At 41.3% G+C, this 15563-nt stretch overlaps 1 protein-coding gene across 2 annotated transcripts in view; it reads right to left on the bottom strand.

Annotated features, from left to right (window-relative positions):
- Positions 1-11611, bottom strand: part of MLLT4 (myeloid/lymphoid or mixed-lineage leukemia (trithorax homolog, Drosophila); translocated to, 4) — a 92566-nt gene extending 80955 nt beyond the window's left edge. The window contains exons 1-5 of one of the 2 annotated variants that reach the window (XM_010148059.1): positions 11422-11611; positions 7442-7554; positions 5287-5450; positions 3760-3920; positions 2559-2716 (exon numbers count right to left, since the gene is read on the bottom strand). In XM_010148059.1, the coding sequence (XP_010146361.1) occupies positions 2559-2716; positions 3760-3920; positions 5287-5450; positions 7442-7554; positions 11422-11596 (771 nt within the window). In that variant the 5' untranslated portion in view covers positions 11597-11611. Of the gene's footprint in view, positions 1-2558; positions 2717-3759; positions 3921-5286; positions 5451-7441; positions 7558-11421 lie in introns of both variants that reach the window. The other variant, XM_010148058.1, reaches the window with a different exon arrangement.
- Positions 11612-15563: the final 3952 nt, after the last annotated feature.

Consider the following 15563-nt stretch of genomic DNA (forward strand, 5'->3'; position numbering starts at 1 on the left):
ATCTTAATAGTTAAGTAAACGTCAACCGCTTAAATTGTCTTTGAAGACACTTCACCCGTCGCCCAAAGAGAACCAAATCATTTAAAAATCACGCCCAACAACATGTTATGTTCCACTGTACGCTGCTTTAAACCCAGCAAAAAGTAAAGGATAGGAGGAACATGAGCAACAAGGATTTGTCTTCCACAGAACACTGTAAATTGTTGGAAGAACAGGGCAAAAGCCCCAGCGGGGGTAAAGAACAGCTATGAGACTTGAGCATGAAGGAGCACCAATGGCCACGACACGCATTTGCCACTGTATTTGTGACTTTCCAAAAAAGAAGACTGATGAAAGACACATCAAGCTGAAGCTTGGATACTGTAGTGTTCAAAGCGTGGAAAGCAACTTATTAAAATTTAGGTTAAAAGTACTCAACTTCTGTAAAAAAGGAAAGCCCAAGTCCTATCAGCAGAGGCCCTGAGAAAAGGTAAGTAGATTTCAGCCAGCTATGATGACTTATGGTGAGAAAAACAGTAAGGTCTTCTACACTTAAAGGTATAAAAAGAAATCTGCTCTTAGCCAACGCTGACCACTCCCATATTTCAGATGTGAACATAAGGATACAACTTACATCAGTACAGAAACTTACTGTATCAAGATGTGTTGCTCAGAACAGACAAAAATATTTTTCAAAAGTGCTTTCCAGAAAACTGATTTAAATCAATTTGCTTCACAGCAAAGACTTTTGTTAATCTCTCCCAAGATCAAAGCAACATTCCTCAGACTATTTTCTACATTAAACATCCCCACACAAGATCAGAGAACAAAGGGAGGGGAGACAGAACACCACCACCACCATGACAGTGAATTGCAATAGCTTCCCAGGGAAGTCTGCAATCAGTATAATAAATTCCCTAAAACATAAATACTTCATAATGTATCATACTAACCTCTAACTCTGAACTAAACAGACTGATGCAAAACTAATCTTCCACGTTCAGTCTCAATGTCTCTGCTGCAGCACACAATTCTCTCAAACCAGCGGAAAAATGAGCGTGTCAAGTCAGCAGCATATTTAGTAAGATCAGTGACTGAGTCATGAATTTTATTTATAGCACCCGCAATATGAAGGTAATTGTCGTAATTAAAACTACACATAAAAAATACTTTACAGCCAAAAACGGAGAATCAGATTTTTAATATGCTGTCCCATAAAAACCCAAACCTATTACTTACAAAATTATTCCCCTCTTTAATAAAAACCTATGTAAAATTTTACTGAAGCAAAATTAACTTTCACAGTTGGAACCCCAGTTAATGAAGACAAGATTCATTAATGGGACCCTTGTTAATGAAGACAAGAATAAAACATCCAGTACTTCATTAAAAATACGTCTAGAACTAAGACAAAACCGTTGAAACTAAAAAAGCTAAGTTTAGTTCACTGTTACAAAACTACAGAAGCACTACCACCACACGGTTTCCTTACTACTAATCAGAACAACATTAGAGCAACATGTCAACTCCCAGCTAATTATACCACTAGAGGCTGTAAGCACAGCAACAGCAGACACTAAGGTTACACAAAGATACCACAACAAATAAATCAGAAAGTAATTTTAAGACCAAAGATACAGCCACATCCTTTAGAGCAGCTAGAAATTGTGGAGAAGAGCAAATAATAAAAGCTTCCTTACTGTTTCCCAGTGGCACTTTAAGCACTGGAGAAGGGGCAAGGAAAGAGAACACAACATGATGAGCCACACACATTTTTCCCTTTCATCGTTTTAAGAAGCGATAAATCCATGCTTAATAGCAATGTATTCAAACATTGGAGTCAAACAAGGATCAAGTGCTTTCAAGTCTCACAGTTCTACCTCAGAAGATGATACAGACCAAAATCTGTAACCTTTACAAAAATTTTAACCTTTACTTTAACCTTCACAAACATTTTAACCTTTACTCACAGTACTGCCCATGGGATCTTTTGATAAAGCCATACCTCTAAGAAACAGCAATTCTATACAATTCATTTAGAACACCTAAAACAATTAAATTCTGATAATAAGCTTAAACTTCACTTAAATGTTTAATCTTTTCTGATATGTGAAGAGGATAACTGCTGAAAGGCGTACAGCAACAGCATTTAACATACACCTTTTTGAACTGAGTCTGGACTCAGCACTCCTCCTTCCGAGCAGAAGGTTTTAGTTCATGGAAATAGTTTTGTGCACGAACAGCACAAATTCAGGTATCCACAGGATTAGCAATCAGTTTATACATCTGCAAATCTTAAGCATACTCAGTGGCACAAAACCACAGCGCCAAATACAGAAATATGTTACTTCCATTATTAATGTTTATCTATGTAGCAAGTAATAATTTACCAAGATTGGAAGATACAGGTTTTGAAAATAAAAACAACTGACAAATGCCTTCAGAACTCCTGAGGCTGTTCAACTTAAAAAAGGTTGGCACATATCTACCACAGTCTTTCCATTTAGTTCTAAAGCTACTACAAGGAACAAAATCAACTACAAAGCATGAGAAGATTGTGACTTAGCCATTCCACTTACACGAGCTATACAATAATCCTTGGGATTTTCCTTCTCCAGACCATATTTTTCCAGGGCTTCAATAACTGCAAAGTCCGCAGTATCCGTAGTGGACAGCAGGATTGTCTTGTACGGTATATTTGGTTTTAAACTGTCTGCATAAATTCTCAGTGTCCCACCTTAGAAACAAAGTTGAATTAACAATATTACCAGAAAATTAAAAAAAAAAAACAAAACACAAACCACCAACCCACCCACCCAACCAAAAAAACCCCACAAGATATGCAGTAATTTACTATATATCTAACAGAATGTAAGAACAAACCCCTTCAGCAACCATTTAGTCAAACCACTAATACAAGAAAAGTTACCTAACACCTCTGAAATAAACTTGTCTCCAACACTGGTAAAAACCTTCCAGTGATGCTTATTTAATTTCTCCAAGCAACTCTTCCCCAGTGCTTCACCATTCTTACCTGAAGGTAAACTGAAACAGTGGTGACTGGATGAAGATCTGACCTCTCTCATCGTGACAGCAAGTTTGTGCTGGCCTGCAAGAACCTGACCCTCTTTCTAAAAGCCCATTTAAGATGTCCCTCACAGGTAAAGTTTTCTACACCTAACTCCTCCTTTGCTACTCTTCCATGGACGGAATACATCATTTGAGGTTTTATCAGTGCTAACATTGCTTCATGCATTCAACGCTGATGTTTACACAACCATTGTGACCTTCATCCCCACCTCCAAGAATGTGAAATACCTGATCACCGACACTCACAAGATCTACCATAGCCCTTTGGGCAGACCTGAGCAATCATTCCTTCACGTCTTCGATCTACGCTGCCGACTGCATTTTTACGTTCAGGTCATTCAGCCTGTTCTTAGTAAAATAAATAACATTTATATCAGAAGACACCCTCACAATGTCTGTTAATTCTGTCCTTCCTTCCTTCCTGGATTTGCACCATTAGCAAGATCAGTGAGCATGTTCTCCCCCATCAGTGTGCCCATCCCTGAAAGTTTTGACTTGCACTAGTCACTGAAAACACTCCTGTGGAATATTACCTCTACAGATCCTTCATTCAGTGACACTACAAAATAAACCAGCCGTGTAGTACAAAAAATGTTGGAGAAAGCAGAAGTTAAGTCAATTTTACAGGAGTTGCTGGCCTTTAAAATACTCTCTCAGTAAACAGTTTACAACCAGAAGAAATCTAAGTACCTGAGTCAGGTCTGCCATCGGAACTGCGAAATTCCTGCATTCTCTTCTCCAGTTTTTGCTGTCGCCGCCGTTTCATAACCACCTCGGGATTGGATATTGTGCGAGTGAAGCTGGTCTCAGGCATATCTTTGTAAACCTCAGCTGCAAGGCGAGAATTCTCACTGCCAAGTTAGTTTAAATAAAAAGAAAAATTTGTTATTAAAAGCTTAAAATTCACATTTTATGAGTTGATGAATATATATAAGAAGGCACGTAGAATCCATATGCACAGGAGATCAATTAAGTTATGTTTTCTACATGTACTTCACATTTGCTAGGATTAACACTGTTCAGGTACCCATGCCCATCTGAAATAGACAACAACCAACTAAAGTGTTAATGGTTGTTAGTTTTCAAAGGAAAAAAAAAAAAAAAAAAAGAAGCCTTTTACCTCTTAGGGAAAGGGAAAAAAAAGGCATTAAAAAAAGTTTACATTACACCCCTAACTTTATTCTGATTTACAAATACTGCAATTCATGTAAAAGCAGAGTTACTATGTGCTTGCAGTTCACGATTTTTCTTTTTGCTAAAGCACTTAAATACAACATTATTTTAATTTTTAAAATTAAGATCAATCTAAAGTAACAACACAGAACACTGGAAAGATTATGCTGACATCTAAAGAACACTGCAAACATACCCATGCAGAGCAGTACTACACATACGAAAGACAATCCTGCACTAAAAAAAAAGTTTAAAAAAATCTTAATAAAGCAGCTAAATCCTCTATTATATGTGAAGAAGTCAACTAATTTCTTTCATTTCTGAGGGTCTGTTAGGAATTAATAAGCTTTCATAATTTATTTACTTTCTGGGTATGTTAAAAATACATCCTTTTTTTTTTTCTGGTGTATTACATATGAAACCTACGGAATCTGGTAAAGACACAAAGTTTAATTTAATGTAGACTGTTCTCAGCTTTCTGGTTCTACATACAGTTTTTCATGCCTGACTCTTGTGCTCCAGTTTTCAAGGATTAATGTTATGTCCTGCCCTGTCTCAATGACTAAGATACGGAAGATTCAGGAGCGAGAGCTGAAAAACCTAGAAGACTGGCCAGCTAAATACACCTGAAAAAACCATTCATAAGTCCGGTGGTAAGTCAAATATAAAACACCTACACACATTCATTTTTCTGGCAAAAGACAGAGCAACCAAACATAGGGAGAGGAATCAACCCATTCCAGAGTAAATACTCCAAACCAAACATAGTGGGGAAAGTCCATGTCACCAAGCATATGTGTCAATTCCCGCAGAAGGATAAAGAGCTGGGGAAAAAAAGCTTATTTCAGGGTTTATAAACAAACCTTTTGTCAAAACATACATACAAACCACAGAAATTGCCATCACATGCTTTGGTTTATGATGCTACTGCACCCACGCCAACTACTTAACTTTTCAAAGAAACACAAACTTATTTGTTAGACAGAGGTACCCTTTAAAGTAAGAGGTAGGTTACATGAACTGATCAAAGTTTAGCACACTTACATATCATCCCCGTGAAGAAGTCTATCATCTTTTTCTGATGCTTGACGCAACGCCTCTTTTTCACGCCTCTTCTTTTCTTTTTTTTCTTTTTTTGAAAGAGTGCGTTTGAAATTCTGAATTACTCCTTCCTTTTCTTGTTTTTCAGGGCCATTACTCTGAGCTTTCTGAAATAAATGAGTTTAAAACAACTTCCATAATTTTTAGTCCAGTAAAAAGTTAGTATTGGTTTTAATTTTCCAGGCAAAACTGGTAAGACACAGTATCACTAACACAAAGCAGTACTCCAGGCAGCAATACTGCATTACACAGGGATGGGACTAATACTGTCCAGGATAACATAGAAGACAGAAATAATTTCATATTCCAAAGCAGGTATGAACTGATGAAGCACCCTGTACTCAAGAAAGCAAAGAAACAGCAGAATTTTACTTGAATTATGCCTACTATCTACTTGGCCTCAAAGATTAACTGAAGGCTGCAAAACAGATTCCTGCCTCCCAGGAAAAATATTTTGCAAAACAACACTGCAGGTAAACTGTTTTCAAGACACCTGTGTTGGAGCATCAGGTAAGAATAAACTGCAGAAGGAAAAACATTATAGAGGACATTTCCCCTATGGTGTATCTTTTCTGAGCTGTCCTTCCAGTGTTCTCCAATTCCTGCTTCTTGCATACACGTTACCTGTAATCCTAAACTCATTTGTCTTCTGTACAGAAAAGAGAAGATGAGAGAAAGTAGATACAAGGGTTTTTGCTTCTATCAGGAAGTGAAGAACACATAGAAGGAAGATTGAAGATTACTTAATTCAATGAACAGCCATAGCAAGTCTGGTAGATGTAGTGCAAATCACAATTAGGAAGGACATTGACCTGTTGGAGCAAGTCCAGAGGAGGCCACGAAGATGCTCAGAGGGCTGGAGCACCTCTGCTATGGGGACAGGCTGAGAGAGTTGGGCTTGTTCAGCCTGGAGAAGAGAAGGCTGCGGGGAGACATTATAGCACCTTCCAGTACCTGAAGGGGGATTGTAAGAAAGGCAGGGACAGACTTTTTAGCAGGGCCTCTTGTGGTAGGACAAGGGGTAATCATTTTAAACTAAAAGAGGGCAGATTTAGACTAGATATAAGTAAGAAACTCTTCATGGTGAGGGTGATGAAACACTGGAACAGGTTGCCCAGAGAAGTGGTAGACACATTCAAGGACAGGTTGGACAAAGCTCAGAGCAACCTGATCTAGGCGAGGACGCCCCTGCTCACCGCAAAGGCGTTAGACTAGATGGCCTTAAAGGTCCCTTCCAACACACACTATTCTTTGATGCTAGAATTAATTTTTTCTCCCCACCTCTAACATGGATGTATCTTGTAGTCAAAAGCATAGTGTAAGAATAGCTCATATACCTGTACTCAAAGCATCTTTTAAAACTAACAAGCTCTAATTCCAAGAGCAACAGGAATTTAGTTCTCAGCCCAAGATAACAAATTGGTCTGAAGATGGCCCATACTGAACAGCATTTTTTCCGTTTCTATAAGGACCCAAGTCCTTCCTTAAGGACCCAACTTCTATAACGATATGACTTGAGGAACAAAAGTCTGATCTCATTTAATGTTTAAATTACTAATTTTTTTTTTTTTTTTAAAGCTTTTGTATGGCTGATGTTTGCATGTGCCTAACTTCGCATTTGGAAGGAAAAAACAAAATCCTGCTCAGAAGGTAACAGCCTCCCATCAGTTTTATTAGAAACAGAAGGTTACCAAGGGAGATAATTTTAAGTTATTTAACTCCCTCTGGCATCCCCTTTTAAGGGCTCTGCAAGAGGTAAGATTACCCCCTAGGTGTTTGGCATCATATATTGTTTGAGGCAATTTTTAATTCATCATATTAGAACAAAGCAAGGTTTAAGTTCTCTGGGCATTACAGGCTCCAGTACCAGACAGTTACATGGATCAAAGCATCACAAGCCATCTGAAAGATCACAAAAACGCTATGTTGCAAAGATGCGTTATAAGTATTTAAAAAGACTTGCTCTAGACATCAAAAGTCAGCAGCAGCAGTTGTTTTCAGAAATTAGAAGAGTACAAATTTTGGTTTGCTACATAAGCGAGCCCCACACATTTCGAAACTGCTGCTACCACTAGCACAACCCTTCTTAAAGGCTCACCTTTGGAGGAAGCGTATCATTTTCATTCTTGAGAACAAATCTTCCCTCTCGATCATCTTTGTTCCAGTTTAATTGTACAACAAGAGGCTTCTCATCTACATCTAATCTTCTTTCTTCTTCAAAAAATGAAAACAGTAACAGTTACTTAGCACTTCAATAGCAAAGATACTTAGAAACAAGTTATGCTCTTGAAAAAACCAAAAACTTTGCTAAACAGTACACACCAGTTGATGTTTCCCTGTTAAGTACAGGACAGAAAACCTGGGGAGGTAGAAATATATGTCCCCTTTACAACAACTAGACTAAGTGTTTTCCCTCTGTATCTACATAAGCTAAAGGCCTACGTAAAGTAATCTTGCATAACTCCCATATTAGACTGAAGTCTAGGAACACAAGATTATCAGTAAGGAAGAGAAGTGGTATCTACATTTAAAATGCTTGAAACTTTACAATTTCCTGAGACTTTCACATATTCATCTTCCTTATTTTAAATGTAACCAGTCTGACTGTGGTCCAAGAACTATTATTCTGTACAGAGTGCACCAAAAATACCAGATTATAGATTTAAAAAGAAAAAATCTATTAAGCTCATATAATAGACAAGTTATGTGTATATGCATAACAACAATGATGTCTTTGCCGTTACATTTTATTTAAAGAAAAACATTCATATTGAATGAGGTGCCTTTATCAGCCATGTTTTAAACTTCAGGAACATGCTCAGCAAAAGAAACCATTTCATTCTGACTGCAGGTATTGTGCTAATGGATTTTTTTATCATAAAATCACAGACTGGTTTAGGTTGGAAGGGACCTTAAAGATCATCTAGTTCCAACCCCCCTGCCATGGGCAGGGACACCTTCCACTAGACCAGGTTGCTCAAAGCCTCATCCAGCCTGGCCTTGAACACTTCCAGGGGTGGGGCATCCACAGCTTCTCTGGGCAACCTGTTCCAGTGCCTCACCACCCTCTCTGTGAACAAATTCTTCCTGGTATCTAATCTAAACCTCCCCACTTTCAATTTAAACCCATTACCCCTTGTCCTGTTGCTACAGGCCCTTGTAAAAAGTCCCCCCCAGCTTCCTTGTAGGCCCCTTCAGGTACTGGAAGGTGCTATAAGGTCTCCCCACAGCCTCCTCTTCTCCAGGCTGAACAAGCCCAACTCTCTCAGCGTGTCCCCATAGGAGAGGTGCTCCAGCCCTCTGAACATCTTCGTGGCCTCCTCTGGCCTTGTTCCAACTGGTCTATATCCTTCTGATGTTGAGGGCTCCACAGCTGGACGCAGCACTCCAGGTGGGGTCTCACAAGAGCAGAGTACAGGGGCAGAATCCCCTCCCTCGACCTGATGGCCACAGTTCTCCTGATACAGCCTAGGACATGGTTGGCTTTCTGGGCTGCCAGCACACACTGCCAGCAGATGTCCAGCTTTTCATCTACCAGTATCCCCAAGTCCTTCTCCTTAGGGCTTCTCCCAATCCATTCTCTGTCTAGCCTGTACTTGTGCTTGGGATTGCCCTGACCCAGGTGCAGGACCTTGCACTCGGCCTTGTTGAACTCCATGAGGTTGGCAGTGGCACAACTCAGCCTGTCCAGGTCCCTCTGGATGGCATCCCTTCCCTCCAGTGTGTTGACTGCACCGCACAGTTTGGTGTCATTGACAAACTTGTTGGGGGTGCACTCAATGCCATCATCCATGTAACGGATGACGATGTTAAACAGCACCAGTCCCAGTACTGACCCCTGAGGAACGCCGCTTGTCACTGGTCTCCACTCAGACATCGAGCCATTGACCACAACTCTGACTATGACCATCCAGCCAGTTCTTTATCCACTGAGTGGTCCATCCGTCAAATGTATGCCTCTCCAATTCAGAGACAAGGATGTCATATGGGATAGAGTCAAAGGCTTTGCACAAGACCAGGTAAATGATATCAGTTGACCTGTCCTCTCTCCACGAGGGTTGTGACCTCATTGTAGAAGGCCACCACATTCATCACACATGATCTGGCCTTGGTGAAGCCATGTTGGTTGTCACCAATCACCTCCTTAGTTTCCATGTGCCTTAGCATAGCTTCCAGGAGGATCTGCACCATGATCTTGCCAGGCACAGAGGTGAGACTGACTGGCCTTTAGTTCCTGGATGGTCTCAGGAACCTTCAGGTTCCTTAGATGGTCTCAAGCCTGATCGTCTCCAACAGTGGGTGGTTCTTCACTTTCCCAGTCCCCACCTTTGCCTTCTGTGACTTGGGCAGTGCAGCATGAACACTTGCCAGTGAAGACTGAGGCAAAAAAGTCATTGACTACCTCAGCTTTCTCCCTATCTCAAGTAACCAAGTCTCCTGTTTCCTTCTAGAGACAGCCCACGTTCTCCCTAGTTTTCCTTTTAGCACCGATTTACCAATAAAAGCTTTTCCTGTTTCCCTGGATGTCCCTGGCCAGGTTTAATTTTATTACAGCTTTAAGCTTTCCTAACCTGATCCCTGGCTGTTCAGACAATTTCTCTGTATTTCTGCCAGGTCACCTGTCCTTGCTTCCACACCCTGTAGGCTTCCTTTTTGTACCTGAGTTTGTCCACGAACTCCATACAGTTCGCCGAGCATATTTGCCTGACTATTTTTGGGATGCATCGCTCCTCAGCTTGGAGAAGGTGATCCTTGAATATTAACTAGCTTTCTTGGGGCTCTCTTCATCCCAGGGCTTCATCCCATGGAGATGAAGGGGATCTTCCAAGCAGATCCCTGAAGAGGCCAAAGCCTGCTCTTGTGTAGCCCAGGGTTGTCAGTTTGCCTTGCTCCCTCCTCACTGTGCTAAGGATTTCAAACTCCCATCATTTTATATTTGCTGCAGCCCAGGCCTCCCTTGAGCATCACATTCCCCACCAGCGCACCTCCTTGTTGGTAAGAACAAGGTCCAGCATGGCACCCCTCCTCATCGTCTCCTCTATTACTTGGGTAAGAAATTTACCAACACATTCTGGGAATCTCCTGGCTTCCTTGTGCCCTGCCCTGTTGTCCCTCCAACAGATATCGGGGTGGTTGAAGTCTCTCATGAGGACCAGGGCTTGTGAACATGAGGCTGCTACTATCTGTCTACAAAAAGCCTCACCAGTTTTAAAAAAAACTAAAGCAGAAAAGCACATACTATTCATTGCTTAAATTAGTGATGACACATGCCCTTTTCTCTAATCCGTTATATTCACATCAAGTCATCATTTGTAGACCATAAGAAATGACACACATCCCAATAAATTTCCATTCTCTATCTCAAATTCAATTATTTTCAGTCTTTTGAAAGCAGAACTTAAGGTAGTTAAACCACTTGTGTAAGCTTCTAAAGTACAAAATAGAAAAAGCACAACAAAAAGCAAGTGTCTCCACCACCACCACATACACTGCTACCTTCCAACAACAAAGCTTTCTGCTGGGGTGGGGAGACACAAAAATCTAGTAGCATCAAAAGGCTATTCAGATATCCAGGTTCTTCACAGGTAACACAAAAGGATCTGTATCTGTCTAGGAAATACAGTGCCTTCAGACAGCAACTATGTTAAAACTCCCCCAGTTTAGCAGTAAATGAACATTCATTATAAAGCTACCTATCAGAGAACAACCAAGGGCGTACTCTTAAGTGCTCCAATTGAACACTATTCTTCCATTACAAGTTTAGTCTTTACCTACTAGTACTAAAAATAGCAACTCTCTTAAAAATGTCAACAAATTAACAGGATGTCGAGTATAGCATGTAATGGATCATAATCAAAACTCACGTAAACTGCAGGCCTGATATGCATATTTACATATTGAAATACCATTTCCCCCATGTAACAATCAGTAGCAATGTTCTTAGGAACAAAAAAACCACAAGGTTTGTGGGACTTAGGAAGAAAAGAAACCAAAGTTAAAAAACCTAAAGATATTTTGGTTGGGGGTGGAAAGGAAGGTGGTGTGGATTCAGGAAAGAATTTCTGAGTACATACTAACCTCCGCTGACATGCACCTCATAAAGTGAGTATTTAGGGGATGACAACATTCGCATGTCTGGACGAAACTTCTCTGCAAGAGTTTCTATCACATCTTGAGTTGTGGCAGTACTAGAGACACGGATACATTTTGTTGCAAAATTTCCAGCTGCTTTGTCTTGAAAGTAGAATCTCATTACTCCATGAAACTCCAGATCCTGTAAAGAAATAAAAATACAAACTTAACTGCTGGATAACAGTTATAACGTTCAGAGTTCTTCTATCATTTATTAATTACAAATATATTATGAAAATATAAGACATTCAAGTATCGCACTAGTTTTCAAAATTTTGAGGACAGCGGAATTTACTAACTAGGACACCACAGACCTGAAAAAACAAGGATGTTCTAAAAAAAGAAATTAAGTACTCTATGATACTGTAAATATTTTAAACCTGAATGTTCAAGTATTGAAATTTACAGCTATTGTTAAGTTTACCTGAAGGAGAATTAATAAAAGCTTTTTTTTTTTAATCCAGAAATGCATCACGAGACTAATCTCAGTGTATTTTGTTGCCTGCAGCAGGCCCCTGTGTCCCACATCTGTAAGCACACAGGCTAAGTATGCAAGGAACAGCAATATCTCAAAGAGAACAGCTCTCCATCACAACAGCCCTAAGCATCATCTTTTGAATCCTGATCTCCCTCTTTATGTTGTCCCCCCACTCTTACGTTGGCATCTCTTATGCTGTGGCTGTCAGAAACGGCCTGCTGAGGAAGAAAAACCATTTGATTACTTGGTTTTATATTTTCAGAAAGGTCAGTCGTTGGTACAGCTCCCTAAATACTCTGGGAGACAAGAAAAGCTCCAGTAGCAACACATGTTGAAAGGGAGAGAAAAAAGGGACTACAACTGTTAATCTGTGGCTACACCACAGCTTCAACATCCATCTGTTCCAACTACTGCAAATCCACATCCTCAAACATTTTCTTTAACCATCAGAGTCCTGTCCTCCACTGCAGCCTGCCAAACTGCTGGAGGACACTGGTTGCTCACAAAACTCCATTGCTAGTCTGAACACTGACTCCAAGTTCAAATTTTAGTTTCCAGAGGTCTCCACCTCGCTGACTCTCGCCCCTTCCATAAATCCCAGCACTCAGGAAGCCCTGCACGTAGGGAGAATCAAGAAGATTCAAGTACCTAGTTAACATTGCCAAGCTTACTCTACAGTTTAATAATTGCTCCTATCCTCACTTTCCAGAGGCTTTGAAAGAGATACATCCTCAGGTGTCAGGTGTAGTGGTAGATTTCACAGTAAGCACAGCCCTTTCCAGTACTACATTTGGTCACATGAAACACACCAGGACGTTTCTTTAAATAACGAAGAACCTGAAATATTTACTGAAGCTACACTATCATTCAGAAGACCTTGGCAGGGGGGGAAAAAACAAATCGAAAACAAACACCAAAACTAAAACAACAACAACAACTGCAACCATGTTACAACTTACACTAAGACAAACAAACATCTCCAGCCACCTAGACACACACAGAAGTAAGCACTATTCTTCCCAGGGTGGTCCAAGCCTGTGCCTGACTGCTGAGTCAAATGCAAACGCACCGTGGACCTAGACAATGGCCAATTTTGGTTTGTTCTCTGTTGTTAAACTAACAATTTCTATAATTGATCTTTCTGCACCTAAACTGGTGCTCCCGCAAATTGTAATTCCAAAGCAGTGTTCCTTCCTGCAAGGAGGTACAGGTTCCACATGCCACCTCCTCAGCCACTCCAGGCTAACTGCAATTATTCCAAGGTGAGTCTCAATTCTTCTACCCTTTCTGTAACAGCGACTCCTAATCTCTGAAAAGCATTTTATCCACTCCACATCTTGTCTCTAGTTATTTATCTCTAATTATTAACTTATTTATACAAGAACTTACCCCTCTCACACAGAAGGCTATCAAATGACTTCTGGAAACCCTACCTACCATAGGAAATTAGAAACTTCCTTATATGTATTCTTGCTAACTCCTTCAGCGAGCTCCAAAAAGCTTTGAGGCACAACTTCTTTTCACAAAGCTCTGTTGACCTTTCCACAATGCATTATAATTACCACGTGTCCGGGAATTCTGTACATTACTGCAGTTTCTAATCAGCACAGACAACATCCTGAGTAAACATCCTTTTAGCAGTGGCCTCACACTGCATTTATATCCAACGACCTAAAGGTGTCTCGCTGAAGGAGTGATTACATACCGCTTAGTAAATTTACTTCATCACTTGGTTCCTATAGTTACTGGACGAACCTTGTCTGGTTCTAGCAACTTGCTTTCATTTTGTCCATTTGTTCTGAGGCTCCTGGAGTGTGCGGGAGACCACTTCCTGACACAGTTAGTGAGGGAGCCAAGTAGGGAAGGTGTCCCACTGGAGCTGTTGCTGGTGAACAGAGAAGGACTTGTGGGGGACATGATGGTTGGAGGCTGTCTTGGGCATAGAGGTCACAAAACGATAAGAGGTTTACAATTCTCGGAGCAGGAAGGAGGGCGGTCAGCAGCACTGCTGCCTTGGACTTCCAGAGGGTTGAGTCTGGCCTGCTTAGGAGCCTGGTTGACAGAGTCCCTGGAGGGCAAAGGAGTCCATGAAGGCTGGACATTCTTCAAGAAGCAAATCATAAAGGCGTTAAGAGCAGGCTGTCCCTGTGTGCCGGAAGAGTCGATGGGGAAGAAGAGCAACCTGGCTGAACAGAGAGCTTTGGCTGGAACTCAGGAAAAAAAGGAGAGTTTATGACCTTTAGAAGAAGGGGTAGGCAACCCAGGAGGACTAAAAGGATGATGTGAGGTTTTTCATGGAGAAAATCAGAAGGGCTAAAGCCCAGCTAGAACTTAATCTGGCTACTGCTGGAAAAGACAATAAAAAATATTTCTATAAATACATCAGCAACCAAAAGAGGGATAAGGAAAAGCTCAATCCTTTATTGGATGTGGGAGGAAGAATAGTGTCAAAGAATGAGAAAAAGGATGAGGTACTTAATGCCTTCTTTGCCTCAATCTTTAATCATTAAGACCAGTTGTTTTCCAGGTACCCAGCCCCCTGATCTGGAAGACGAGGACAGGGAGCAGAATCAAGCCCCCATAATTCAAGGGGAAATGGTTAGCCACCTGCTACACCACTTAGACACACGCAAGTCCATGAGGCCAGATGTAATCAACAGAGGTGTACTGAGGGAGCTGATGCAAGTGCTCACCAAGCCACTTTCCATCACCTGTCAGTAATCTTGGATAACCGGGAAAGTCCCAATCTACTACAGATTAGCCAACATAGCCACGTACGAAAAGCTAGGAGGATCCAGGAAACTACAGGCCTGTCAGTCTGACCTCGGTGCTGGGGAATGTTATGGAGCAGATCATCTTGAGTGCCATCACGCGGCACATACAGGACAATCAGGCGGTAAGGCCCAGTCAGCATGGGTTTACAGAAGACAGGTGTCCTGCTTGACAAACCTGACCTCCGTCTATGACAAGGTGATCTGCTTAACAGATGAGGGAAAGGCTGTGGGTCGGTAATCTTGGATAACCGGGGAAGTCCCAATCTACTACAGATTAGCCAACATAGCCACGTACGAAAAGCTAGGAGGATCCAGGAAACTACAGGCCTGTCAGTCTGACCTCGGTGCTGGGGAATGTTATGGAGCAGATCATCTTGAGTGCCATCACGCGGCACATACAGGACAATCAGGCGGTAAGGCCCAGTCAGCATGGGTTTACAGAAGGCAGGTGTCCTGCTTGACAAACCTGACCTCCTTCTATGACAAGGTGATCTGCTTAACAGATGAGGGAAAGGCTGTGGATATTGCCTACTTAGACTTTAGTAAAGCTTTTGACATCATTTCCCACAGCATTCTCCTGGAGAAACTGGCTGTTCATTGCTTGGACGAGCATACTCTTTGCTAAGTGACAAACTGGCAGGATGGCTGGGCCCAAAGGGTGGTAGTGAATGGAGTTAAATCCAGTTGGTGGCCAGTCACAAGTGCTGTTCCCCAGGGATCGGCACTGGGGCCAGTTCTCCAATATCTTTATCAGTGATCTGGACAAGGGGAATGAGCACACCCTCAGGAAGTCTGCAGACGACACCAAGCTGGGTGGGAGTATAGATCTCCTTGAG

Source organism: Eurypyga helias, unplaced genomic scaffold (assembly GCF_000690775.1).
Source record: "Eurypyga helias isolate BGI_N326 unplaced genomic scaffold, ASM69077v1 scaffold6083, whole genome shotgun sequence".
In the NCBI taxonomy this organism is placed as follows: Eukaryota; Metazoa; Chordata; class Aves; order Eurypygiformes; family Eurypygidae; genus Eurypyga; species Eurypyga helias.